This window comes from Anas acuta, chromosome 17 (assembly GCF_963932015.1).
Source record: "Anas acuta chromosome 17, bAnaAcu1.1, whole genome shotgun sequence".
NCBI classification, from domain to species: domain Eukaryota; kingdom Metazoa; phylum Chordata; class Aves; order Anseriformes; family Anatidae; genus Anas; species Anas acuta.
The window spans coordinates 12,832,945-12,859,274 of record NC_088995.1 but is presented as its reverse complement, the minus strand read 5'-3'; the positions used below and the strand labels follow the sequence as shown (position 1 = coordinate 12,859,274).

Here is a 26,330-nt window from a genome sequence, read left to right as displayed (position 1 = left end):
GGACGGCTGAAGCGAATGTCTATCTAGAGCAAAGCAATTTGGAGTGTCACTATTCCTGCACTTCTTTCAAAGGAGAGATTTTGATAGTTGTGTTACAAATCTGTGCACTTTGCTGCTCTCTAGAATCCTAGTGTATGTGGCACAGGCAGACTGCTTTCCATCTTTCTTTTGTCTTTGCAATGCTCCTGACAATTTGTCCCTGTATCCCCTGTCTGGACAGTCAATTGTAATAGATCATACTAAGGTAATGTCAGTTTGAGAGCTTTCAGAAGCTCTGTTTTGAGTGGGTGATCATGGTACTGCACTCTTAGGCCAGTCTAAAAGTAACCTGAGGGTTGATAAAGACTTTGTGCCTAGCTGTAAAAAGCTAATAAGAGTTGCTAGTAAGTTACTTTGCCATTTAACTGTTCGGGCTGTAGTTTCCAAAGGAAATTAAAATCTGTTTTCTAGTGGTCACATGCTGGTTTACTAGAATTTATCACAAAGAAAAAAAGAGGTTTTATCACGCAGAAATAACTATTAATCAGTTATTTGCAATTATCTTCTGCAGCAAATCGAACTATTACCAGGCAGTATGTGGATCAGTTAAAACACCTTTTGGGTACAGCCTCTAGAAATCAGTTCTGTAAGACCTAGAATTTTTGAGTAGGCAAGCTTAAAGGGGCAGTCTTGGGTCAAAAGATGTTTAAGTTAAGTTGCAGAAATAATTCAGTTTAATTTCCACAAGTGTTCTAGTACTTCATTATGTAAAAAATAATAGGTTGGTATAAACATGTTTGAAGCAACTATGTAAGTGTAATAAAAACATAATTGCACTTACTCTGTCTGTGTCTGCCATAGGTGGTAGGTAACCTTTAGCTAAATAACTTAAAAGTTGGTACAATAATGCTCAATATTGTATAGTGCTTCTCACAACAGAGACATACAGGTAAGTTTGCTAACTTGCTTCCTTTTTTCTTTGGTCATAACTTAGTAAGCAGTTTGTGTGTGGATTTTATTTTTAAATTTGATTTTTAGTCCTTCTGCTGGTTAATTACTATTTTGTGTTTGGTGTAGAATTTGTGAGCCTTTGTAAATGCCCATAGCTAGTAAGTAATATGTGCATTGATTCAAAATGCTTATATTCATGCAATTAAAAATAAATAAATAAATAAATAAGCAATGTCTCTACGAAAAAAGAGAATCTCAAAAGTACAAGCTACAGAAAAATGTAGATCATAAATTCATTTTCCCTAGTAATGAAGACAAAACTGTAATGAAAGTCTCATCTTTCTCTGTGGTAATTTCTGGTTTTTGTACGTTAGTCGTGTTCAACAGGCTCTGAGAATAGTGAAATATGTTTTGTCCTCTTAACTCCAGTAGCCTGTTTACTTCAACAGTGTATTCATAATTTTTATTTGTATCTTCAAGATCACTATGAAGAGATCAAGAGAGATTGATGTTTCTGGAATTAATCATTTCCAGCTTGTTGTTGAAAGCTGGAAGAGATAGGAGCCATACAAAAACTGCATTCTTTGTCTCCCTTCTTCAGCTGAAGACATTTGTTTCCTAGAAATGCTTTTCTGCAAATTTTAGTGCAGAAATATAAAACCAAACTCTAAAAACTTGTATTGATCAAAGCCACTGATCTGCTTTTTTCCCTATTAATAAATGGAAAACTCTGTTCAAAACAGCTTAGAAATAATGCATTTCACATAAACCTTTTCTGATTTCAATAAAATAACTACAATTTTAAAAGCCTAAGTGAGGGATTTGCATTTATTCTATAGGAAAATCCTTCTAGTATTGATTAGTTTGTACATCATAGCTCTGTCCTGAAGCTTTTTTCTCCATCTGCAGGTTTTGGCAGCAGAGCTGTGTTCTCTATCCAAGTGACACTTTCCCATGTGCATTGTATATTTTCCATTTAAGTTCCTAATTGCTTAACTTCAGAGTGAAGAAGAGGCTAGATTGTCAACCTCTTTTTCTTTCAGTCTGGGTATTGTTTTATCATAACACATCCCAATCCAGCGTGATCTCATGCATGCTTCATAAAAGATTGTGTTTTCAGCAATTGTATGGATGCCTCCAACAAGTCCAGACAATCTCTTTTCTTAATGGAAGAAAACCCATCAAAACCTGTTTCAAGAGGGTCATCTTGGACTTAGGTCTTCACTGCAGTAGTTGTAACCAGCTGTGGGGAAAAAAGTAGGAGTGAGATTTGGTGTAGGCTATGTAGTTTCTTGATACCCAGCCTAAATAGGACCTGAAATTTATACAGCTTAGGAGTATTTTTATGGGATCCTACAGGAGCCAGAAAAAAACTGTGTGTGTTGCAGTCAGACCTACCATGCACATTGCAAACACAAATATAGTTGGGAAATAGAGTCTGTTTCCTGTGTTTGGAACTGTGTCACTCCTAGAAAAACCAGCAAGGAGTTCTTGGTTGCACTGATCAAGCAAAACTTCATCTTGGGTACCAATTGAACATTTCACAACCACTGAAATGGTTGTGACAGACTGCAACAAGAACGAATGACGTGGCTTTCCATTGTTTTCTTTGCCACAGAGAGTTCCGTATCAACATAGTAGCTCATGAATTGAGTATGAGCACAAGCTGAGATCCTGTTTAGGATTCTCATTACTGATGCTAATGTGTTTTTCCTATGACTGGTGCGTGTGCATTATGTTTTTCCAGTTATATGTTGAATGAATGCAGAGAGATGATGCCACTGCAAAATTCCTGAGACTTTGTCTGCTCTTCTCCTCAAAGGGATTTGTCAAGGACGTAGGCATTTCTAAGCTGAGATTCTGTTGTTATTTTCTTTAAGAGAGTGCCTGAAATAACCAACAACTTCAATAACAGTTGTCTCTTTTCAGAAGAGCAGATGAGTGTCCCCACTTGCATCTGAAATTACTCAAGGTCTAAGTTGAACTTACTAAAAAGCAAGTCAACTTTTCAACAAAAGCCTCACCCAAATTCTACTTCTCTGTAAACTTACTTGCTAAAAATGTCTGGTTTTCTTCTGCAGAAGTACTGTTTCAGAGAAGACATCTCTCTTTCTCACACAAAATCCCATGTATTTAAGAATTTTAAAGCAACCGGTTTCTCTGCTTCTTACCAATAGAAGTAATTGGAAAACAATTTGTTTATAAAAGGGTTTATTTAGAATTTCAAATATGTATTTAAATGTTAGTGATGTGACCTGCCTTTTTGAAATAATATTGACATTCTATATCGGGAATGTTAGTACTGTATTAATGGGCAGTCTTCTGCTGTCTACACTCAAAATCCAGTAATCTGCATCATGGTGTCTAGATCAATTTATAAACAGATACATAGCACAGATCTTGTTTGTGTTTTTTTTTTAAAAAAAAGCTTTTTCAGTCATGTTTCAGAAACAAAAACATGCATTTAAAAATACTCATAGCAAAAGTATTCTACAATAACAAAAAGTAACTGTAATCAAGAAAACATATGTGTAATCAATAGAAAGAAAGATGTAAAATTAGTTTTGCAGTTTGGTCAATGGAAGCAAAAATGGAAATTTCACAAAATGAAGAAAAAAGTATTTAGTTTTACCAAAAATGTCACAACATATTTTATCTCCCTTTTGGGGATATGACCATCCAATGCTGAGTCCAGGAAACAAAGATTGATATGCAGTGGTCATAGACTTAATGTAGTGGAATGATTTTTGTAGCTTAAAATGTATCTCAGAAATGGAGTAATGACTGAAAAGTATAATAAGGCATGAAAATTGGTTGAGAATTTCCATGGGAGATGCATAATTCCCATGAGCTTGTCCTTGCCAAATAACTGTATAAAAACTAGTCATGCTATTTGTCTGTTTATACACAGCATACATCAGTGCTGAAAACCTGCTTATCACACAGTATAGAAATGCATTAAATGAGCAAAGCTTTGTTTGACCTCTGTCAGATTTTCAAGATACCTAGTATTTCTTAAAAGAATTGCTGATACTGAGTATATGTTTTAAGTTGGAACAAAATTGATTCCACTAACTGCATGTAAAGGGCACTCGACACCATAGAGTACGTAGTACTTCTAAGCTCTTTGACTTCAGCTGGATCATAAAAATAGTCAGATCTACTTTTTCCCTAGCTGAATTCATTATTTTTATATGGTTTTCTGTTTTTCCTTAAAGTGAAATCAAGCAAGAGGAACAAAAGGCTGAAAAATGAGCTTGAGCAATGAAGCAGCACAGCTTTTCAGAAATGACTCCTCACCATTCTTGGATGCATTACAACAGTAATGCAGTTATGAATAATCCTTCATCAGAGCAGCATTTAGAAAACATGGAACTCTAGCTCAGTTCCTGAAGCTAATTGGCTTGCAGTAACTAGTAGCTGGTGAAGTCTGTGCTTTTTCAAGAGATGGGTTAACAGTAACTTGGTAGCATCTCTCATTTTGTATGATTTGATGTTTATATACGATTCAGGTGGATGCTATTTTAACAAGAAAAGCATACCAGTTAACACACATGAGGGGCAGTATTTCAGTTAAGAGAAAGTACAGTCAGTCGGCCACAAACATAAGGTTCTGTGGCCTACAATAGGGAGCAACCTTTTAATTTTGAGGACTGTTGGACTCTTCCAGATATGCAGCTATTGGCATCAGTTGAATTCTGAATACAAACATCACCTTTGGTAGTAGTAGGCTGTGGTATGGCAGGCCTGTAGCACATTTTGCAACTTCTTAGGGCTTTAAAATGTTGTTTGTCTACAAAAATGCTAATTCAAAACTTTGGATTATTCCCAATCCTGTCTGCTTAAGCAGTGTTGTTCTTAGGTGCCTCTGGGAGCAAAAAAGGAAGCAGCATCTCTGGCGCAGGGGTTCTCCATCTGTTTTGCAGCCAAGCAAAACCTGGCAAGGTTCGGTGTCTTGCTGGTGAACATTTGCTTAATCTTTTTGTTAACAGTGGCTGATAACTGTAGCAAGTTATAGAAGCCTTGCAGAGGTAGAATCTAAGCTGCCAAATCAATACTTCCATCAAAGTTTTGGTAAAAGTGATTTACGTAGGTAAAGTCTTATCCCTGCTGTCCCTGCCAAAAGAAGGCCTGCAGAGCTTCATTTTTTGTCAAAGCAAATGGTCTTAAGAGACTGTTGAAGCAATTGAAGAGATAAAGCATCTTAGAATCTACTGGTGCAGGTAATACCTGACAAAAATAGGAGAGGGGGACAATGCTGGTGCATGGTTAGGCTATGCTTTATATAGTCCCTGCAGCACGCAGTGTCTTTGACTTCTTTATAGCAGTTACTTGATGTACAGATAAGTGTTCTGCATGTGTAGTACAATATAATTTTTGTATACAAGGCATGATTTACCTAATAGCATGCCTGATAGGTTTCTAATACATATTATTCTGCTCATCTCTCATATTTTATCTTGTCAGAACTGTTTTATGGTTGATAAGTACTTTGATCTACTTGTAAAAGACAGGTGGCTATACCCAAACTGTTACCGGTATACACCTTAACATCCAATTTAAACAAGGAGACAAATTCACCATTATAATGCTGCAAAACCAGGCAAGCACGTAACTTGAAAGTAACTGTTCTAATGGCTTGTCCCTAATGTCATCTGTCATTGTGCCTCTGAATATAAAGATTCTATAGCACAAAGCACGTCTTAACGTGTTTGGTCTCTTTCATCTTTTCTCTTTTGAAGACCTGGTTTTCATTTGTTTCTTTAGATGGCTTGTCCTTACTTCTGTCCTGTTCGTAACAGTATTCATTTTTTTGTGGAGAGTAGTATGTTTATGGATGAAACAGAAGTTTGTAGTACAGGCTTAAAAGTAAGGTGCAATTCAATTTTTGCCAAGCATAACAGCGTTATCAACAACTGTAGATTGTGTACATCTTTCACACTTTCTGCTGTAGTTGATTCTGCTGTATTAGCGATAGATGGTGGGTATTGCTCTATGCCTGTTTAGAGGAGTAATCACATATAACAATTTTATGTTTGCATCTTTTAAAAAATATTAATTTGTAAGCAAAATGTAACTGTAATGAATACCATATGCTTAGTATTTAGAGGAAATAAAAACCTTTCAAGTGTTTCAGGGTCATCCATTTCTGGGGGAAAAAAAGTAAAGTATATATTCATATGCATCATTATCTTCTGTTTAGTATGGAACGATTTGGGGGAGGGGGTTGTTAGCTTGTTTGTTTCAAAACTTCCATTATCTTGCTTTTTCAAAAGGTCATACAAAAAGCATAAAACCAAGTGCCACATACTAATGTGGCATTTGGGGCATAAGTGGTGGCTATCTTGCTGGCATTTGAAACTTCTTTTATTGCAAGAACCCTACCATAAAAATTACACTAGAGTTGTAATTCCTTATACTGTAATTACTTCAACGAATACTTAATGGCGGAAAAGTTGAATACCAGAAACTGCCATCTAAAGAATGTAGATATGTGGGGGAGTTCTGTGCCTTGATTTTCTGTGCCTTGATTTTTGTTCTTCAAAGTACTCAGGGTATAAAGGCATACTGCTCCGTGCAGCAAACACATTCACAACCACAAATTTCTTTGCAGTTGGCCTTTCAAAATCAAAAATGCAAAATTCTGTGGTTTTTTTTTGTTTGTTTTGTTTCATTTTTTTGTTGTTTTGTTTGTTTTTAAAGAAATTCTCATGGTCACTGTAGTGTTACTAGTTGTAGCAGCAACTAAACTGTTGAAACTGTTTATCTTTCAGTACTGATTATTTTTTTCTAGAAGAACAAGTGTTTTTATCAATTACATTTAAGCACTTTGGGGTAATTTAGGGTTGGACTAAGTCTTTTAAAAGTTTTAACTGCTCACTCTGATGCACAGAGCAATGGTACGTTTTTATTACTAGGAGACAGTTGCTTACGAGTTCCATGTCAAGGAGTATTTCAGCACAATCTTTGTGGAACCTGCAGCAAAAAAAGGTGCAGGGGTAGAGAAAAGTTTGAAGTGATTTAGATTTTATGAAATAAAGTAATTGTTGATTAACTTTTCAGAGTTCTAATTCTTAACTCTTTCCAACTTTGATCTAACACAGGATTGAAATTAATGCAAAATCAGCTTTCAGAATAGAAAAAAACATTAATTGTGAAAGCATTAGTTATATTATAAATAATGTTCTTTCACAGTTAAGTTCACTTGTACCAGGAACAATGCCAGTGTTTTGTTCTGTTTTAATAAGCGCTTCCTGGTTTACTTCTAATCTTTGTTTTGAACTTTGATTAAATAATGTAACCCATGAAAAACTAATGTGTGTCCCGGTCTTGTGAATACTGCAAATAAGCAAATGTCTGGTAATGAACTGAAGTACTTGTTCTCATATAGTTTTACATCCTTCCTGATAGAAAGCTCTTTCCTAACCCATGTCTATTAAATGAGAGTTTTTCAATAATCTTTGTTTTCTGAAGAAGTACCTTTGAAACATTTCTCGTAGCAGGTGTTTACTGTAGGAAGCATTCTTTTACCAGGATTTCCTTCAGCCGTCCACAGAAAACACAGAAGAAGAGCTCTAATTGTCTGACACTAATTTTTGTTAGGGGCTGAAAGAGTGTTCTGTTAACCTAAACGAACAAAGAAGTGAGGTTCAATGAATGCTGTCTGAAAGTTTGCAATGTAATTTCCTAGGAGAGTTCTCAAAAGCCTTAAATCTCTCTTCCCTTGAGATGCATAATAAAATTAATCAGGTATCCAGCTTGTTGCCATGCTTTCTGAAAAAGCATTCTGCTGACCTGCAGGTTTCCAAAGTCTGGTCAGTTTAAAAAAAAAAAAAAAAAAAAAAGTTTCTGCCTTTTGGAAATCCTTAATAACCTCCCAATGTCCACACTTGCTTTGGTTTTTATTTATTGATTTACTTCACTCTTGCCTCCAGTTTCTTGCCTCTACTACTTTAGTTTGCGTGGGTCAGTTTTCCCTAGTAAAACCCCACGTCCGTGACAGCTTCTTGTGTTTGCCCAACACAAGACAGTTTTGGTTTATTTTGTTTTGTTTTCAAATTCAGCTGCATTATTTAACTTTTCTGTGTGTCCTGGCAACTTGCTGGCATAACATTCTTCCACAGAGCCTTCAGCTCTGAGGATGTTTCAAGCCATTTTGCTGGTGGCTTTTTTCTTGAAAGTAGAGTTGCTACTTCAGGAGTCGGCTTGTTTGTGACAGTTTCTCTGAGCACCAGGTCCCAGCCGTGCGTTGTGTCAGTTTGGCTGGGTAGGCGGCTTCCCTCACTGCGCTAGCTCTTGTCTCGCACTCAGGACCTACATATTCACTTGGGGGTTGGTGAAGTTACTTCTGTATGATCTCTGCCAGAGCTTTCCAAACATGCTTCATTAGTAAGCTGGAGCTGTTGTGTCTGAATCTCCATCCAGCCAGGTTGCAGTACACTTCGCAGAGGGATGTGGACAGCTCTGTCACTTGTACTGTAAGCCTCCTGAAAGTCAAGGAGAGATCACAGTTTTGGCAGCCAGTGCTTGTGGTGGTTATGGAGGGATGCTTAGCAGTGCGGGGTTCCTCATTCTGATTGCTGAGAGAATCCCTGTGTGTGCACTAAAAGTACCTGTGTCAATCAGTTATTAGCTTCCTTTTTGGCTAACGGTATGAGAGCTTGTGTTTTGTGCAGCCAAATGAACTTGAACACTGAAAAATGTTGTTTTCTCTTCCCTCTCTTGTTTTCCTCTTAATTCTGCTTTGCCTACAGCTATTTTGTTTCAAGCTATTAGAGTTATCTACTTCAAGGCAAACTGGTCTATTACATATTCAGTAGAGTTCAAAGAGACTAAGGTACTGTATAAAGACATGAATAACACTGTCAAGGAACAAAAGTAGGCTGCAGTAGTCTCTTAGGAAACCCTTGAGTTTGGAGACAAGGTGTCTGAAATTGCATGTGGATTGTCAAGTTAGGGAAATTGGAAATAGGCCACAAGTAAACCAGTCACTCAAATGATAATGGTGTAAAATGTTTATAATCCTTGAAGCAAACTACTTCAGTACTGCTTTATTGCTATTTTTGTAAATATTGTGATAACAGTTATCAGTTAAAGCTCAGAAAAGAAACATTGCTGTAATGTGAAGCAAAGCCGAATTTGAGTGTTCACATGTAGTCAATTATTGCCTTGACCTATTCACAGTAGAAGAAGGGCAGAGAGAGAGGAGAAGATCACCTGCTTCTAATTTGGTTATTTGGAATTTTAGTGTATTAGTTTCTATTCTGATCACGGTAAGCATCCTTTTATCAAATGGTGAAAGTGTCAGACCAGGTAGAGCAGAAATTATGATAGGGAAACTGATTTCTCCAGTTGCCTTGAAATGGCAGCTGGGGGAATGACAGACTTTGAAATGAGGAGCATATCTACAGTACCTGACTTGAATTGTTCTAAGCAAGGCCTTCAGCAGAATTCTCTCAGGTACAAGCTGATAATTTGAAAATTTCTCAGAGTGTGGTATGTTTTGCGTAATTCACTTAATTGTAGTTAGAATTACTCGCTGAACATGAGTTGAGCAAGGGCCTGCTCTATCATTAGGATTAATAACTTTTGTCGTTTTTCCTGCCCTTTACATGCAAAAGACTTACTCCATAAAGTACAAAAATAATTTGTATCAGCACTACTTCATTTCACTGTTTTACTTGAGATTCTAATCTAAATAGCACAGTTCAGGGAAGAAAGTGACTTGAAAACTTAATCTTGAATATCAGTAAGTCCTGATTGTATTTTTCTTGTTTATACCTTTTTAAACAAAAGGATAAATAAATGAGAAGTTATCTGGTAGTACACTTTTTTTTTTTTAACACATTTTTTCTAAAAACTAAATATTATACATACTCAGGAGTATGCCTAGTTAAGCTGAGAGTCTTAACACGTGTATCCCAACTTGCATATATACCTTTGGGGAACTGTATAGGCCTCTGTTGAATAATACTAGATACGTGTTTTCGAAGATGTGAGCCTGACTTATGCATGCTTTACATAATATTAATGCAGCACTGTGAGGATTTAAAGCAGTTGTGGGAGGTTAGATTGTTACTGATTTAACAACTATTTTCTTAAGATGGATTTATTTCTCACACTTTCTGAGTCAAAAATGTAAGATGATTGTTAGTTATTATCTTCCTTGCTGTTGTACTTGTTATCCAGCATTTCGACAATATATACATATATAGATATATATAGGCAAGATTAGTGAGTGGGGTATCTTAAGTTTCTTTGCCAGAACTGTGTATTTACATGGCATTCATAACAGTAGATGTAACCTCCTGTTTAGTATAAAAAGCTATAAAGATCTAGAGATGCTTATGTGTTGTCTACACACATAGGACTTTCTCAAGTTGAAAATTTTTATGCAATTTTCAAACCTGAAAGCTGATGTTCTTTGTTTACCTTTGATTTCAGAGTGTCAGTAGTATACCATGTCCTGTGACTGCAGTCAGAACTTTACCTACCTTAGAAGTTAAACAAGCAGAAAGGCCTTCAAGCAAAAGCAAAGATCCTCCAAGGGATGAAGAAAAAGAAAAAAAAAGAAAAAAGCACAAGAAAAGATCTCGGACAAGATCTCGATCACCTTTCAAGTATCATTCTTCATCTAAGTCCAGATCTAGATCACATTCAAAAGCAAAGCATTCACTTCCCACTGCTTATAGAACTGTCAGGCATTCAAGGTGGGTTTGGAAACCAACCATATTCTCTAGAGTTCTGTGTGAGCTAACACTGAAAAAGTTTTTGCACTTCTTTAATTATATAAGCATCTTCTTACCCCTTACAAGGGATATACTCATCCTGAAGACAGTGAATAAATATCAAATATGGAAAAATCTCTGAAAATATTTTTGATGAAGCAGTCATTAATTTCTAAATACATAGTGCAGAATTTACACCAGCAAATTTAACTTTGGTCTGTGAAATACCTGGTGATACTATGTAGGAGTGTGATTGTAACAAGAGGAGTCTGTGGCTATTGCTGTGGTATAGTAACAACATTAAAATATGAAATAGAGAACTAGCTGGTTGAACAGCAAAGTTCAGAAGGAAAGCAAGCAGTTGGGTAACATTTGAAAGATGTGATGGATGAATGGCAGGAGAGAGATGACAGGAATCAAAGAAGGTTGAAAGCAGAGTTGTGGAACAGAGACCATAGAAAAATGTAGCCCACTGCAGTTGGGCTAAATGTGACCATTAATGAGATTAAATGCATTATGCTAATTATCTAGCTATATATATTGTGTTATATTAATACTGTTAATTACATCTAAGACATTTGGGTCTAGGAATCTTTAAAGATTGCTGTCTATAAACTTCTATTGTATCTTAATTCCCTTTCACAGAGCAGTTGCTGTGGTGAGTCAGAAGGGCATGTTCCTGGGGTTGTAGTCTCTGAATCATGCTACGGAATATCCAAACAGTATTTCAGTAACTTGTAGTTCAAATGAATTATGCATATCAGTACTACCATAGCTGTATATATATATCTGATGCACACAGAATTATGTATTACTTCTGTGGACATGCCAATGATTTAAATGCTTCTTGCATAGAAACAGCTGGTTCAGCTATTTCGTGTTTTTTTTCTAGCCATTGATGGTGATGTGACAGAACTTCTCTGCATATATTTAACCAAGTGTCTAACTATGCTAATATATATGTTAACACTTCAAAACTTGATATTTTATACTAGTTTTCCTAGGTTAAATATGATACTTCACTGAAGACATCTCTGAGTAGCAGAGATGTCTTCAGTGAAAGTCTTCATTGTAGAAAGAAATGAAATGAACGTAACTTGATTTGGGCTTAAACAATCAGTCTGACACACTGGTTATTTGACTGCTTTTGACAAACAGGTGGTCATGATACTTCGTATGTTATTAGAGGCATTCCAAAATATTCTGGTACCATTCCTTTTTTGTACATACCAGTGTATAAAGGGAATGATGCTGAATGAAGCTTTCATTGTTTAGTGAAGTGAATACGAGTCTTCTCAGAGTGGAAGATACCTTGGGGAAAAGTCTTGTCAGGTGAATCACTGATCTTTTCTGCTCCCTGCCAAGCTGTATCTTCACTTGGAACTCCATTGTCTCTTCAGCCAAGCTATGTCACATATGTTCTTCTGCTGTTTTATTGATAAATGGTGAAAACAAGAAGAATCATCAATGTAGTGATTAAAAATATAATAATCTTTTCTGGTACCTTGAAATAGAATCATCTGAGAAGATCTTTCTTTTGCAGTACTTGAGTCTGCTACTCTGTAGGTTAAGGATAATCCTGCACCTTGCATGAGCTTGCATCTGGCACTAATCAGATGAATGACAGCCAAGTCAGATATATACTGAGATGTCTTCAGTGACTTCATGGTGATCTGAAGATATCTCCTCCTTTCTCAAGGCTTGAATACTTTCACCAACTGATTTACTTTTGGTTCTGCTAGTGGAAAGACCGAACTACAGTGTTCTGAAGTGTAACGCGCATATCACAGACAGTCTTATTTTTTTTAGTAGATTTTTTTTTTTGATTGTCCAGAATTCAGTTGGTGGACATACTGTGTAAAAGTCACCAAAAATAGTTAATCCGACGGAGCTAATCTTTGTGTGCCCTGTAGAATGTGCTTCCTGGCACAAATCAATTAGTAGATGCATACTAGCCCAAACATAATGGATCAACATGACACCTAATTAAATCTGGATGAATTTTTCCTAGATCAGCTATTTGAATTGTACACCTTAGAGGTCCAGTAAGCTTGATGCTGGCTGGCTGAATTTTAAAATTGTTTCAGAACTGCACCACATCTTGCATTGAGAACATTTTGCACATCTTAAAATTTGACTAATGTTAAAGCTGAACTCATTCATCCTGTTTTCTGATCTGAATACCAGTTCAAACAAAGGTTTCTGGAGGGTCTCCCAATCAAGAAACCATTGTTTATGGGAGCTTAAGGCAGTATCATCGGTGCTTAGCTGTTGCACTTTCACTTTGAGGTTTCTGCAGGTCATATGAGAAACTTCTTGACAGGAGACCTGTTAAATGTCTAAATTTACTGTACTATCTGCAGCGTTCTCAGTGTGACTAAATCTGAACTTGAGGTCTTGCTTGAGGTCTTCCTGTAATTAATAGTAATTAATACCTTCTTCCTGCTTATTATACTAAATATAGTGACTGTTGGTTTACTTCAATGGAAGAGTATTTTATCACTTACAATTTTTCTTACATACTAGTAAGGAGTAGACCGGTGGGAGTATGGTTTAAGAAAAAAAAAAAAAAGAAAAGAAATGGAAAAAAATATATCTAGGCAGTCAAGACATCAAGTCTTATGCAGGATGGATTGAATGAATCCTCAGCTGGAAGACAAATTCCAGAGTTGCAAATAAGATCATAAAGATATCTTTGAGACGGGAAATGGAGTACTGTGTCCAGCTTCGACCTTGACACTTCAGAAGGATGTTGACCAGCTAGAGGAAGATTGGATTGAATCAGCAAAAATTTTCATAAATTTAAAAAAAAAAAAAAAAAAAAGGTGATGTGGGGAGGAGATTTAGAGTTACGTCTTTGGAAAAAACAGAGGAAAATTAAATGAGTCATCACATATGCCAAAAAGGTGGGCATAGAACATTCTTCTTCAGTCCCTGGGGTTAGGATGAGAAGTAATGGATTTAAATTGATGGAAGAGAGACTAGAAAGCTTTTTATAGTTTCCCAGTGGTTAATACAGCTTGTGAAAGTGCCATCATGGGAAATTTCTGCATTAAGAATGATGATTTAGAAAGTATTGAATAGTCTGATTTCTTGAAGTCTTTTCTAGCTCTGTATTTCTAATTAGGTCCTTGAAAAATTATCCCTATGGTCTCACATTGTAGAAGAAATAATGGCAATAGTTAGCCAGGCTTTACTGAAAGTGTTTGATAATCCTCAAAGTACTCAGTGTGTTTACAAAATCAACGCTCTTGCCCCTGAAACTGGAAAGGTTGTAAAACAATTAAGTAATCAAGAATGGGAGGCTGATTAATAATTCATTCAGATACTGATGTGTTTTGTCTCTCAAATGTTAAGGTAACAAATGTTAAGGTAAAAATAATGTCTTGTCTTAGTACTTTCCCCAAAAGAAGCAAATGTTGGTGCCTAGCTAGAAGAGAGATGACTTTTCTTGATTTTCAACACTAAATATATAATTTCCGTTTGTTGCCTTGCCTTGTTCAAAACATGGCACCTTTCACGTCTCTTATCTTTAGTTTTCCTAGTGCTTGATGCAAAATGTGTAACTTTTCTAGATTCCTAAAACACTGGATGTTACAGTTTACTGCTGAATAAGTAGTTACGTGAAGAGTCGTAACCACCTGGGATAAAGCTGTGAACTATTTGCAGAGGTTACTGTGTTCATCTTTTACTAATTGGGTGGTGCCTAGAGGATAGTCTTCATTGTCTGGTTATTGATGCTAAATTATATGGGAACATTCCTAATTTGAGTAACTTCACTTGATTTGAATGTCTCAATCTAATGTAGTACGTTGGAGATTTTGGTGCCGTATTCCATCCAGCTCTAGATGTCTATGCTAACCTGCAGAACTCAATATAGAGCAATTACTGGTGCAGCAGACTGGATTAAAAAAAAAAAAAGCTGGAATTTTCTTTCTGTAGTACTTACTGGATCACATTAATCAAAAAATTTGGAATAACAAAGGAGTTCTTTCTTGTAGTAAACATTCATAACTTTCCTAGAGAGTAGTTTGTCAGGCCTGAGGGGTCTGTACAGTAAAAAAAAAAAATGTGTTTTAGATTTGAAGCTATTTAAACTGTTATATTTAAATTACCTGTGACAACCAAAAGAGAGATGCATATTCCACAATTTCTCATTATGTATATTGCATTTGGATAATAATGAATAGCGAACTACCTCTAAGTTGTAATAATGACCACTCACCGTGTGCCTTGTATTTGGGAGCAGTCGTCAAAGTTTTAGGTTTTGTGAGATTTCCATGTGGACACTCGATGAGCTTCTCTTTAATGCTTTGAGTAGTTACTGTTTAATTATATGAGTTGTTTCAAAAAATAAGATTACAACAAACTATATACTGATTTTGGTTTCTAACAAGTTAATAGAGAATGAGATGTAGGAAGTGAAGTTAAAGATAACTTTACAGTAACTGTCTTTGCTGTCTTTGTTCAAGTGATGTTCAGCATTCTTGTCAAACTTTGGTTTTTCTTTGGTTTTCAATCAAAATGAGTTTTGGAAATCATGGAAATAATAATTGCAATACACTTCTATACTGTTTTATATCGCTTGTTTATCATTTGGTTTTTGCATTGTTAGAGGCATAGACACTGCTTCATTTAAAAATAGGCCTTGGTAAGGTGCAGTTTTGTACAGCAGTACTAATGTTGAAAAAATCTGTTCAAATAACAGCAAATTAATTCAAAGCATATTTTGGGTATTTATTATTCTGGGTAGCACAATCAAGCCTGTTTAACAGAAACAAGTTTCAAGAAAGCAGCTTTACAAGGAACCCAGATACAGTGCTTTTATGGAGCCATGTGCTACACTACGAGGAATTTCTCTGTGTAAATGAATGCTATTTTCTGAACCAAAATTTGCCTGTCAAAGTTAGTCCCACAAAGCTCCTGGCCTAGTAATGGCTTTAATTCTAGACCAACATGACAGGTTAAAGTTAAATTAAAGTCACAGAAATGTTAAACAATGTACAAAAACACTGTGAGGTATTTTAGCATGGCTTGCTTTGGAGGTGTTAGTCCCAAAGAGATAATGACTTACTACACATCAGTAATTAAGGTATCAGTAATTAAGGTCAAAGGTGAGGCACATCTGTTAAATCCGTCTTGGCAAACAGCCTTTAGTATCTTTTGGTCATCTCTAGTAAGTGATTCATGGTGTCTTTCTTTTAATCAGCTTCAAAGCACCATAAAAAGTTAGATGTGAATTGCATCTAATAGTGGTGCTCTTTAAAGAAGTGTAAGTTGTCAGTCCCTGGAGCTGTAGGTATGCTGTTCCAGCTGGGAAGTTTGATTTTGAAGCTGATGGACAGTAAGTGTAAGAAATGACCGTGTTCATCTGCATCTCTGTTTTCTACCAGATCTTTTTTGTACGTGATCTAAGCTGATGATGTCTTTGCATGAGTGAGTGTGGTTTGTGTGTGTGTATGAGAGGGGATGGAGAGGTACTCGTTAGGTGTTGAATGATATGATTCAATGACATTTGGATGTTCATTTTGAACTAAAGTAGAGATGGAAAGTCTAAACTTCTGTTGGTTATTGATCCTTTTCCTTTATACTGTCTAGTAACAGAATAGAGCTAAGCCACATACTGAATTACCCAGTTAATGAGTAACAAACAATAGGTAGTAGTGGCATGCTTCATTAGTGGGTCACTTTTTGATAAGTTTGAGAACGCTTCAGAATGCTTGTGTGAGAGAGAAACTGACTTTTTGCCTCAACTGCAGAAATTTGAGAGATTTGGAAGTAACTGCTCTTTGTTTGTTCCAAATCAATTTTCTTATTGCTGAGGCAGTGTCTTTTCACTTACTTTTAATTCCTGTATTGTAATGAGACATGCCAAGCTTTGTAATCCTTTGAACTTTTGGGACCCTTCTAATCACAAGTTCTGTTGACTTTAATGGAATAGAGTGTCTTAAAATAATAGTGTAATAAAAGTAATAATTGTTGTATCACAGTAAAACTGTTAAGCTGTTTGTAATTGTTTTAAACTAATGGCCAAGTTCTTAACGTTTGGTGGTTGGAAGAATGTTGTAGAACCAAAAAAACATCATATCTGGTTCATAAAAATGAAGCTAATGCTTTTTTCTTTCTGATTGTTTGGACTTTTTTTAGGCTGGTCCATATAGGCATGTTTCACTAAGGTTCAGCTTTTGGTTAAGGGACTGAGCCTTTTCAGGATTCTAGTTAATACCAAAACTAGCACATTTTATTCTGAATGTGAAGTGTGTGCCTCCGTATCACAGACTCACAGCATCCACAGGGACACTGAGCATGGGACCGAGTCTGAGCAACTCATCAATGGCAGCAGCAACAGAGCGGGAAAGTTATCAGGCAGCTTCGACAACGAAAAGATTTGACTGCTGGCGCTCTTTTGAGGGAAATCCTGGTAAAATGTCAAGGTGTCTGACTGATCCCAAATTTTATGATCTGTTGTTTTTTTTTCCTATTTCAATCCTTCTGAAAGGCCTGGTAAAGATCAGATTTCTAAGTGACAAAGCAGTTAATTTGCAACCCTTAACTGCCATTGTGATTATTTGTTTTCCATTTTCAGTTGATCGGTTCTGTTGCAGGTATAAGAGAAATGGCTCAGGAGTGTGTGTGTATATACTAAATATATTGTGCAAGTCTGCAGAAGATCAGTGATTTCACAAATGGCTTCTCTTTTAGTCACTGCAAAAGAACAAAAGAAAATAAATGTTTGGTATACCTGGAGTGACAATACCTATAGCAAATAAATAAGAAAGGCTTGAATATAAACAAAAATCAAATGATTAGAACTATATACTTTAGTGGGAATAAAATTAACTGTTGCTACCATGAATTTGGGGTAGATTTGGGGCTAAGGTATTTTTCTTTCTTTTTTTCAAGCCGGGTCCCTGTCTTGTCCCCTTCTCAATCTCCTCGGCGTCTCCCTTCCATTCAATACTTTCCTCATTCAAATTATTTGGTTATTAAAAAATACTCAGGTTTTATTTGCACATCTACTTAATTGCAAATCACACAGAAAAAGAGTCAGGCTGTTAAGGTGATTTCTGATCTTAACTGGGTATGCTTTTTTTTTTCATCTTGGTCTTTCTCTTTCTCTCTCTAGGAAAAATATTTCAAGTGAAAGTGCTAGTGCCAAACAATGCTGGTTGTGGGTTGTTGGTCACTTGCACAGGTGAAAATATTAGCTGTGTTAGGATTATTCTGCAGCATCAGGGACAAATTTTCCTGGACTTGTCAAAGTTGGAGATGAACTGAAAACAAAAACTTGCATTTATCTCTGTGATGCAGCAGTTGTAAAAACATTCCATTAATTTGAGAAGACAAGGTCAGGCCTGACAATTCCAGGCTTCAAGCCAAATTGGACTTCTGTGTACCATCGTTAGTAAGCTCTGTTGCCACAAAAGGTGACTGCACTGAAGTGGAACATTCATGCCTGCTAATACAGACATTGATGTCAGCACACAATACTGAAAAAAAATTGCTTTTTTTTCCCCCCCACTATTGGGAGTGAAAAGCAATGGATAACTACACCCTAAATGTGTTGGATGGGTAAGAAATTCATAAGCAACTGACAAGTCTTGGAGACTAAATACCTCATAATGATATAAAGTAGAAATGAATGGTGTTACATTTGTGTTTGGTGAAAGCACAATTCCACTGAAACAAAAATAATTATACAAATATTATAAGTAACAAAAAGCAAATTTTTGGGTGTTTTTTCCTGCTTAGGTCACGATCAAGGTCACCTAGGAGAAGGGCTCACACACCAGAAAGACGGAGAGAGGAAAGGAGTGTTCCAACAGCTTATCGCATCAGTAATAGTCCCGGAAACAGTAGGAAACGTGCACGATCCAAGTAAGTATACCCAGTTTAAGAGAAGGTAATCTTCTGGTATCAGAAGACTTAAAATGTTGCCTGAAGTGTTGTATGCTCCCTGGATAAAACATAAAGCTTTGGGTTTCTTTTCATCACGGGCTTTATTTCATTAGACAAATACATCTATGGAGGAAAAGAAAAACTAGAAGCACTGATGATGGTTCTTTGCACATTCTTGTATATGTTTGAACACTAAATGCTGAACCAAATCAGTGAATGTTAATACAGTACGGTGTCATAGCTGTTAAAGTTCAGATTTTATTTGGACTCTGAAGTCTTTGGTTGGTTTTTCATGCTCTACTTGTCCAATTGATATGGCCTCCATAGACGACATGTACTGGTATTAAGTTATTCATACCAGTATCTGAAAGTTGCTTGACCACTCACCATATTTGCACAAATAAAGGGAAAATCCAGTTTAACAAAAAGTCTGCTTTATATTCAACAGTTATTTTACTACCTGAGTGGAATGTGAAATCCAAAATCAGTGGTGCTTTTTTTGAGACCACCTTGCATATAGTCTACCTGAACCTCCTATCATCAAGATGGCATAACAACCATTATTTCATCTCACTGGCGCAGAATAAAAAAATCTGCAAAATGTGTGCCCAAAGGCTTGAAATGTTATGTCTCTAATTTTAACATGGGAGGAAGCAAAAATTTTCATGCTAATTTTGTCGTGTACAGCTGAAGTGTACACAAAATGCAACACCTTAAGAGTTACTAAACTGAACATACAGACTCTTTCTCTGCATTAGTGAAGATCGTCTTTAACCTGTTTTTCCATATCTTCTGTAGAGTAGGAAACAAGGATGTCACTTTCACCTTCATGATTTTTAAAATATTGGCATTGTTTCTTAGGATAACTTTCCATCTCTTAACAGCTTCTAACTAATGGATGTATGGTATGTATAAACGAGAACTTCATCAGTATACTTCAGCTGATTCAGTTTTTCATACTCAAAGTTGGATAAAAATAGAGGTTTCTCTGGAATTCAGCATGCAAATTGGCTAAGCAGAAAAGATCCAATGTATAAAAGCTTAGAATATTTTTCTTCCTATAAATACTTGCAAGAATTGTTTCACAGCCCTGTGATGTTCTTTCATGCAGCGTTGGTGTGCCTGCTGCTTGACCATTTGACATTTTAAGCTATAAATCATGTTGAAAATTATGCTATTCAAAGTGCTAAATTATGATGAGAGTTTTGAAATAAATGAGACTTCTCTTTAAACGGTATTGTTTATATAGGTGGAGCTTGTAAACCTTTGTTAGGCCTCAGACAAGAAAACAGAACACTACACAGCAATATATGGCAGTAAAAGAAAAAAAGTAGACTGAAGAAAGAATACTGTAGGTAAACATAGTTGAGGACATCCTGCAGTTCTGACTGCAGAAGGCCTAGCTAGGACTGACATGTTAAACGTCAAGTAAAAATGTAGATAGATGCCGTTTTTCCTGATCTTCATTTATGGAATAGGTTCTTCACAGTGGGTGTAATGGAAGCAAGGGTTGGGTTCATGATCTTTTAAAAGCCAATTAGTTCACTTGGGCTTTCTGTGAGGAAGTAATGTATATTTTGCCTGACAGTCAAATACAGATTTGAATCTTACATGGCAGCCGTCAGCTGAGTGCTTTTTGTTAACCACAGCTAAACAAAGAATAGGCAGGCTTTGGAATCCTGTATCGCCAGAGGACTGAAAAGGACCCTAGACATAATAAATACTGTGGTGTTTTAAACTGCTTAGGGCATTAATCTGGTATTTGTGGTGATGCTAGCATTGCTTGTAAATTTGTAGGTACATTTCCAAAAGAAAATATGTAAGAACTAGGAAGCTATGCTTTGTCTTCTCTCTGAATTTAGGGGCTTACTGATGAACAAAATGATGTTTATTTCAGAATAAATGTAACAATTATTTTTTCTGCTTATCCTGTACCTTGGATGTCATGATAGTCACTTGAATAAGTATAATATAAATCATTTTAATCTGTAATCATTTTAATCATTTTAATCTAATTCATCTGCAGTGAATTGCTTTCCATGGAGAATATTCATGGGTCTTTATGCTAGCTTTAGTGCCTAGAAAAAAAATACTGTAAAAACAAGCCTTGTTTTAGCATGTGGACCCTTCTAAAGCTAGAAAATTGATAAAAAATTTCATTCAGCATTTATGGTGTTTGTTCATTATAATCTGAGATTAAAAACACTGAAAAAACCTACTCTAAAATATTCTAGCACCATGAGCGTTTGCTGAGATTTTGAAGAGTTAAATATGAAACATATTCACTGCCTGATTATGTTATGTTTTAAGAAATTGAGCGATTACAGTACATATACAGCTAGTCAAGGAATAACCAGTTTTGTAGAGGATTTTTATTTTTAAAATTTTGGGAATATTAGAGACCAATAGAGCTGTGTTTTTGTGTTGTTTTTTGTTTGTTTGTTTGTTTTTTCCCCTGCCATTTAATGACTATGCAAGAAAAGAGTAAGGTGCATTTTGTAATTTAAGTCTTGAATGCTGACTTCTATATAAAAAAAAATCAGATACTCATGATAAATTCTAAGCGTTGTAATTATAGAATATTTATGTGTGTATTTATTATAGCATATTTGCCTTTAAAGTAGAAAATTTCACAAGAAAATGAAAATAAAGGCATCAACATTGTAGCATTTAAAAGATGAATCTAAGATTTACAATGCTTTAAGGTGTTCTAGAAGCCTCAGAAACTTACTTTTCTGTTTAGACTTCTGGCAGAGCATTTCTAATTCTTTTTTGAACCGACCTTTTTAACCTTGTGAGCTTCTAAAAATGGAAGGTGTGCCAGCACCCCCTGCAGAGAAAGCTAGAGAGATGTGCCTGCAGTGAGGTATTGCCTAAAAGCTAAATTAGTAATTCTGATTACAGTAATATCAATACTGATATTGATAAATATCAGTATTTATACTGATATTATACTGATATACTGATATCGATAAATATCAGTATTGATATTAGATCTTAGTAAATCTTAGACATAAATCCATAAACAAGTGTAAATGCTTTGATAGTTTCATCTGTAGTATATTAGTAGTTGAATTCTCTTTGAGCTAACATTTCATATAAGGCAACCTCTGTTTTCCCCCTTCTGTCTATAGTAAATACATCAGGTACCCTTAGTCATTTGTTCCATTCTCTTAGAAGCGAATGTTTGTATATAAAATTTCCAAGTCGGGAATAGTTAGCACTTCAAACATCTTGCTACGTGAAGGTTTGCTTGCATAGTATACAGTAGCTTGTTTAGGGTTTTGAGCCTGCAGTATGTTGAGTTATGAAGTGGAATGCTGTAGTAGTTGTGTTTTTAAAAAGCAAGCAAGCAAACTGTGGATTTGCCTTGTAGATTTTTTTTCAAAGTTATAGTTACATGGTTTGCTCCTTTATGGGCTAAAATAAAAAATATAGGGATATATAAATTATTCTATTTCTTATTATATGTTAGATGTAGGATGTTGTTTGAGAACAAACTTCCCTCTGGTGAGGCTATTCTGCAGATCTTCAATTAAAGACTTTTCACTGTCATCCTTTATCACATACAGCTGCTGCCTAATTCCTCTGTACCTGAGAGATAGTATTCCAAGTGAAAGCCTCAGATACTAGTAGTTTTCTTATTGTAATTTATTAAAAGGAGCTTCTGAGATGGTGTTTTGCACAACCAGAGAAGTGCAGTATTGGGGTAAGAAATGCAGTATTGGGGTAAGACCTGAACGTTTACTCAGAGCACATGGAAAAGTATCCTGTGGAAAAGTGCTATGTAATCTTTTAGAAATGTGAAAAGTACCTTTCACTGAGCTAGTCTAATACTACTGTAACTATCCTTCAATAAAATATTTCTTCTCACAGAAGTCCCCATGAAAAGAAGAAGAAGAGGCGATCTAGATCACGTACCAAGTCCAAAGCTAGGTCTCCTTCACCAGCCGTGTCGCCAGGCAAACCATCCACACACAAAAATTCTGTGCATTCAGCTAGTGTCTCTCCTGTGGAGAGCAGGGAATCCAGCCAGGAACGCTCCAGGTAATACACTTTCTCAGTAGTGTAATATTGCAGTGCTGATGTTTCTTCACTGTGAATGTGTCTTTTGACCTAATTGGTATGGTGAGGAGCACTGTATGTACGTATATTAAAAGTAGAAGATGCTGAGAGGATGGCACTTTGTACATCAGTCTAATGATTGGATCTCCACTGCCTGATGGAGTTTTTATGTAATCCAGTGAAATTTTAGGATTGGATTTCAAAACCTGGAAAATACGTTAACACTACCTTTGCGACATTTACATGTAAGACAGGAAAGCACTGTACAAATTTAATTTGTCAAAGTTTTCATGTTATGTATGAGATTAAGTGTGATCCTGTGAGTGTAGAAAACTGAAGGTTCTGCTCCTTGTTCAAGTATACCTTGACATACTCCTACAATAAAACTTACATGTAAAATTCTGCAGTGTGATTCTAAGTTAGAAAATGATAACTTTCACTAAACAGGATAACTCTGACGTAGAATTTTAACAGGGTGGTTTGAATTTCAATATCTTTGTGAGATTCACAGTTAATTTATTTCCACAGAATACAATGCAGTCCTGTTGAAAATCCCTAGCCTGCTGTTGAGATTTATTTTTGTCAGTTATGCAGGAGTAAGTCTTCTGACCGTGACTTACCCTGACTTCTGTTTGAATAAGAGAACTGTTTGTTAGTGTATGAGAGAATTGTAAAATAAGGCCCAAAACTCTGATGGTGAGTGAAATTCATTTTGAAAACTTAAGCTATAAACTTTTAACACTGATTTTTACTTTTTTAGGGGAGTGTCTCAGGAAAAAGATGGCCAAATCTCTTCAGCAATCGTGTCTTCAGTGCAGAGTAAAATCACTCAGGTACAAACAAACAAATTCAAATTAGCAGCCTAATGGAGTGCGTCCATCATATCGTAATCTCCATTTAATACCTTGTACAATTCTGAGCTTCGCATATGATAGACATGTTCATTGTCATTCTTAATTTGTTTGCTTGTGAGAAAAACAATTTTTTTGCTTCCCTAGTAGTTTGATCTTTAGAGGGTTGACTAAACTTGAAAGTAGCTAAGTTCACTGTGATGCAGTATATCCACTGTTAAGATATGAAAGTCAATGTTATGCTAGAACATTAGAACAGGAGGTATTACTGAGAGCCCATCTTACTATGTTGTGCTCTTGACAAGTTTCAGGGAAGAAAGGACAGAGGAACAGCTGTTGACAGCTGTTTTCCTCTACTATCGACAGTAGAGGAAAAATACGTCCTCTTGCAAACTAAAGTAAGTGTTTGCTTTGCATTGAGCAACATCCACAACTTAGTCTTACCCTTGTTGCTGTTTTTGTCTGTGAATTTTCGTTATGATTTTGTTGATATGTTCAAGTCTGTTGTGATTCATAGCATAACTATTTACAAATAGCCATATCAAGTATGTACATTGATACAGCATACAGTAATTAAATGTATACGCTCTCCTTAATGTGGTTTTAAGATACCCATCCTCTGTCAAAATAATTCCATTTCTTTTTTAAAAGCTACTGCCTGGTATCACAGTCCCAAGGCTAAATATCTGATGGTCTTGAATCTAAGTATTTTATGTGACTGGAGCATAAACCAGCCCTTCCATGCAGGTTTTTTTCAATCACATGCTTTAGCTCTGTTCAAGGCTTAGGCAAGTCTAATAATTTTTCTCTTATCTTCTACAGGATCTTATGGCCAAAGTGAGAGCAATGCTTGCAGCTTCCAAAAACATACAAACTAGTGCCTCCTGAGACATGTTGAACTGACCATCAAGAAATTATGTGAAAAATAACAATATAAAAACTGCCTCATCTCAAATGTACAGCTGAGCTTAGCTCACTTGGTTCACAACTCTCTTGTCTAATATTACCAGAACTTGAGGAGCTAAAACCTATCTTTCTGTACAGAACTGTCTCCTTGAAATTTCATTGAATTTTTTCAGCCAGAATATCTTTGGAAAGTTTTTGGTTTTTGTAAATTGATTTTTTGACTAATTCTTCAGTAACATTTTATGATCAGCAGTCTATATGTGTATATTTGTAAATACCATGTTTCTGTGATAAAAGTATTACACAATAATAAAGAACGAAACATCTTTCATTAGCTACAGAGTTTTTGTGGAGTCCTTAATTGTTTTCAGTTGACTTCTGTTAGAAGTTCATTTTCTTTTCCTTTAAACTTTCTGCTTCTTAAAATAACAACTGTAGCTACCTGAGGCTGAGAGAGATTTTTCATCTCCTTCAGGCACAGAATGATCTAAGAATGCTTGTTTGCCTTGATGTTGGTAGTGGACAGTTTCTGGACAGGAAACATAATCATTCAGAAGGGACTGTGAGCCTCCATTTGAGTTGCTGACCTTTTGAAGTCAATAACAAAGCCTCAATGTCCTAACATGCTTCTATCTAGTTAGCTACAGAGTGTATGTTTTTGTTGTCATACCAGAAATCCAGCATTCTTTTAATTTAACAGCTTTCATGATGTTGAGGAAGATGCTTACTAACTTTTATGACACATACTAGTCAACACTGTCCAGATCTTTTCTTCTGAACAGTATAATTGTAGGCTTGTTTGTTATGCATTCCTTGCAGTACAGTGAGGCTATCAATTTTTAATTGAAATATTTCTTTAAATGAGTGCAAAAAGGCAATCACTAAAGAGAAGATATAATTAAAAATCCCCAGTTGCTCTTTCAGCTACAGCTGAATTTTGTGACCTTTAGCTACTTTCATTTACATCTTCCAAAAGTGGTTGCTGTGTGTCCAGTTTAAATGGGTTGATGCTAAGGAAGAAAATCTTGAACAGTGTTTAGAGTAATAGATACTACTCTAAAATTATAATAGACAACGAAAAGGATATGCTGTGCAGTGAATGTATCTAGATAATAGCTGAATTGCACTACTGGGACACAGCTTTTTTTTTTTTTTTTATCATATTTTAGGCAGATGAGAAGTTGATTTCCTATCAGATGTAAGACAAAAACGTCTTCATACACAGTCTCTGATTGAGAAGCTTTACTTTTTCAGATGACCAGGGACCAAATGGGCTTTCCATTTCCTTTTAATGGTGATAAGGGATGTTGAGGAGAACAGTATGAGAAACAAGGTAGCTAATTGCACCTTAGATACTTACTGGTATGATTGGGGTTTCCTTCAATTGATGATCAAATTCAAACCCAAAGTAACAGAATGGTCCAAATGGGAGCTGATATGCCACTTGCTAGTGCTTTTCTCTTGGAATGAAAGAACAATATTTAAACTATTAGGAACACTAATAAGTTATGTTTCTTTTCAATTTTTGGTCAATAACAATTAGCAGAGTATACAGTCCTACAATTTAAAATGCTGTGTCTGGTGCAGAGAAATTTGATGGTGCATGTAAGTTGTGATGAAACAGAGCCAGCTAGCCAGTAATATATAACCGCGCTATTCCCTCTTTACCTGTTTTAAAAGTTACCTGCAATGTTTTAACAAGCATAAAAATATTTTAACCAGCATAAATGAAATAAGATTTTCTCTGTATTTTGATGAAACAATACTAGTAGAGACAGAGGGGAAAAAAAGGACATAAAGTAGATTTCATAGGCAGCTGTAGTAGATGCTGCAAATTTAACACTGCATAAACTTTATTTTTCCCTCCTAAACACAGTTAAGTCTCACCATAGTTCAGTATTTGGCAGCAGGGATGGCAGTTGTTTGTCAAGTGATAGGAAAAAAGCCTAAA

The 26,330-nt window shown here is 35.8% G+C and overlaps 1 protein-coding gene across 7 annotated transcripts in view; it reads left to right on the top strand.

The window, feature by feature from the left end:
- The window catches only part of SFSWAP (splicing factor SWAP), a 48,809-nt gene extending 24,096 nt beyond the window's left edge, over nucleotides 1-24,713 (top strand). For 4 of the 7 annotated variants that reach the window (XM_068654457.1, XM_068654462.1, XM_068654461.1 and 1 more), the window contains 6 exons: nucleotides 10,375-10,640; nucleotides 16,937-17,092; nucleotides 18,411-18,536; nucleotides 22,434-22,604; nucleotides 23,383-23,455; nucleotides 24,296-24,713. In XM_068654457.1, the coding sequence (XP_068510558.1) occupies nucleotides 10,375-10,640; nucleotides 16,937-17,092; nucleotides 18,411-18,536; nucleotides 22,434-22,604; nucleotides 23,383-23,455; nucleotides 24,296-24,361 (858 nt within the window). In that variant the 3' untranslated portion in view covers nucleotides 24,362-24,713. Of the gene's footprint in view, nucleotides 1-10,374; nucleotides 10,641-16,805; nucleotides 16,849-16,936; nucleotides 17,093-18,410; nucleotides 18,537-22,433; nucleotides 22,605-23,382; nucleotides 23,456-24,295 lie in introns of those variants that run through there. The other 3 variants (XM_068654458.1, XM_068654459.1, XM_068654463.1) reach the window with 3 other exon arrangements.
- Nucleotides 24,714-26,330: the final 1,617 nt, after the last annotated feature.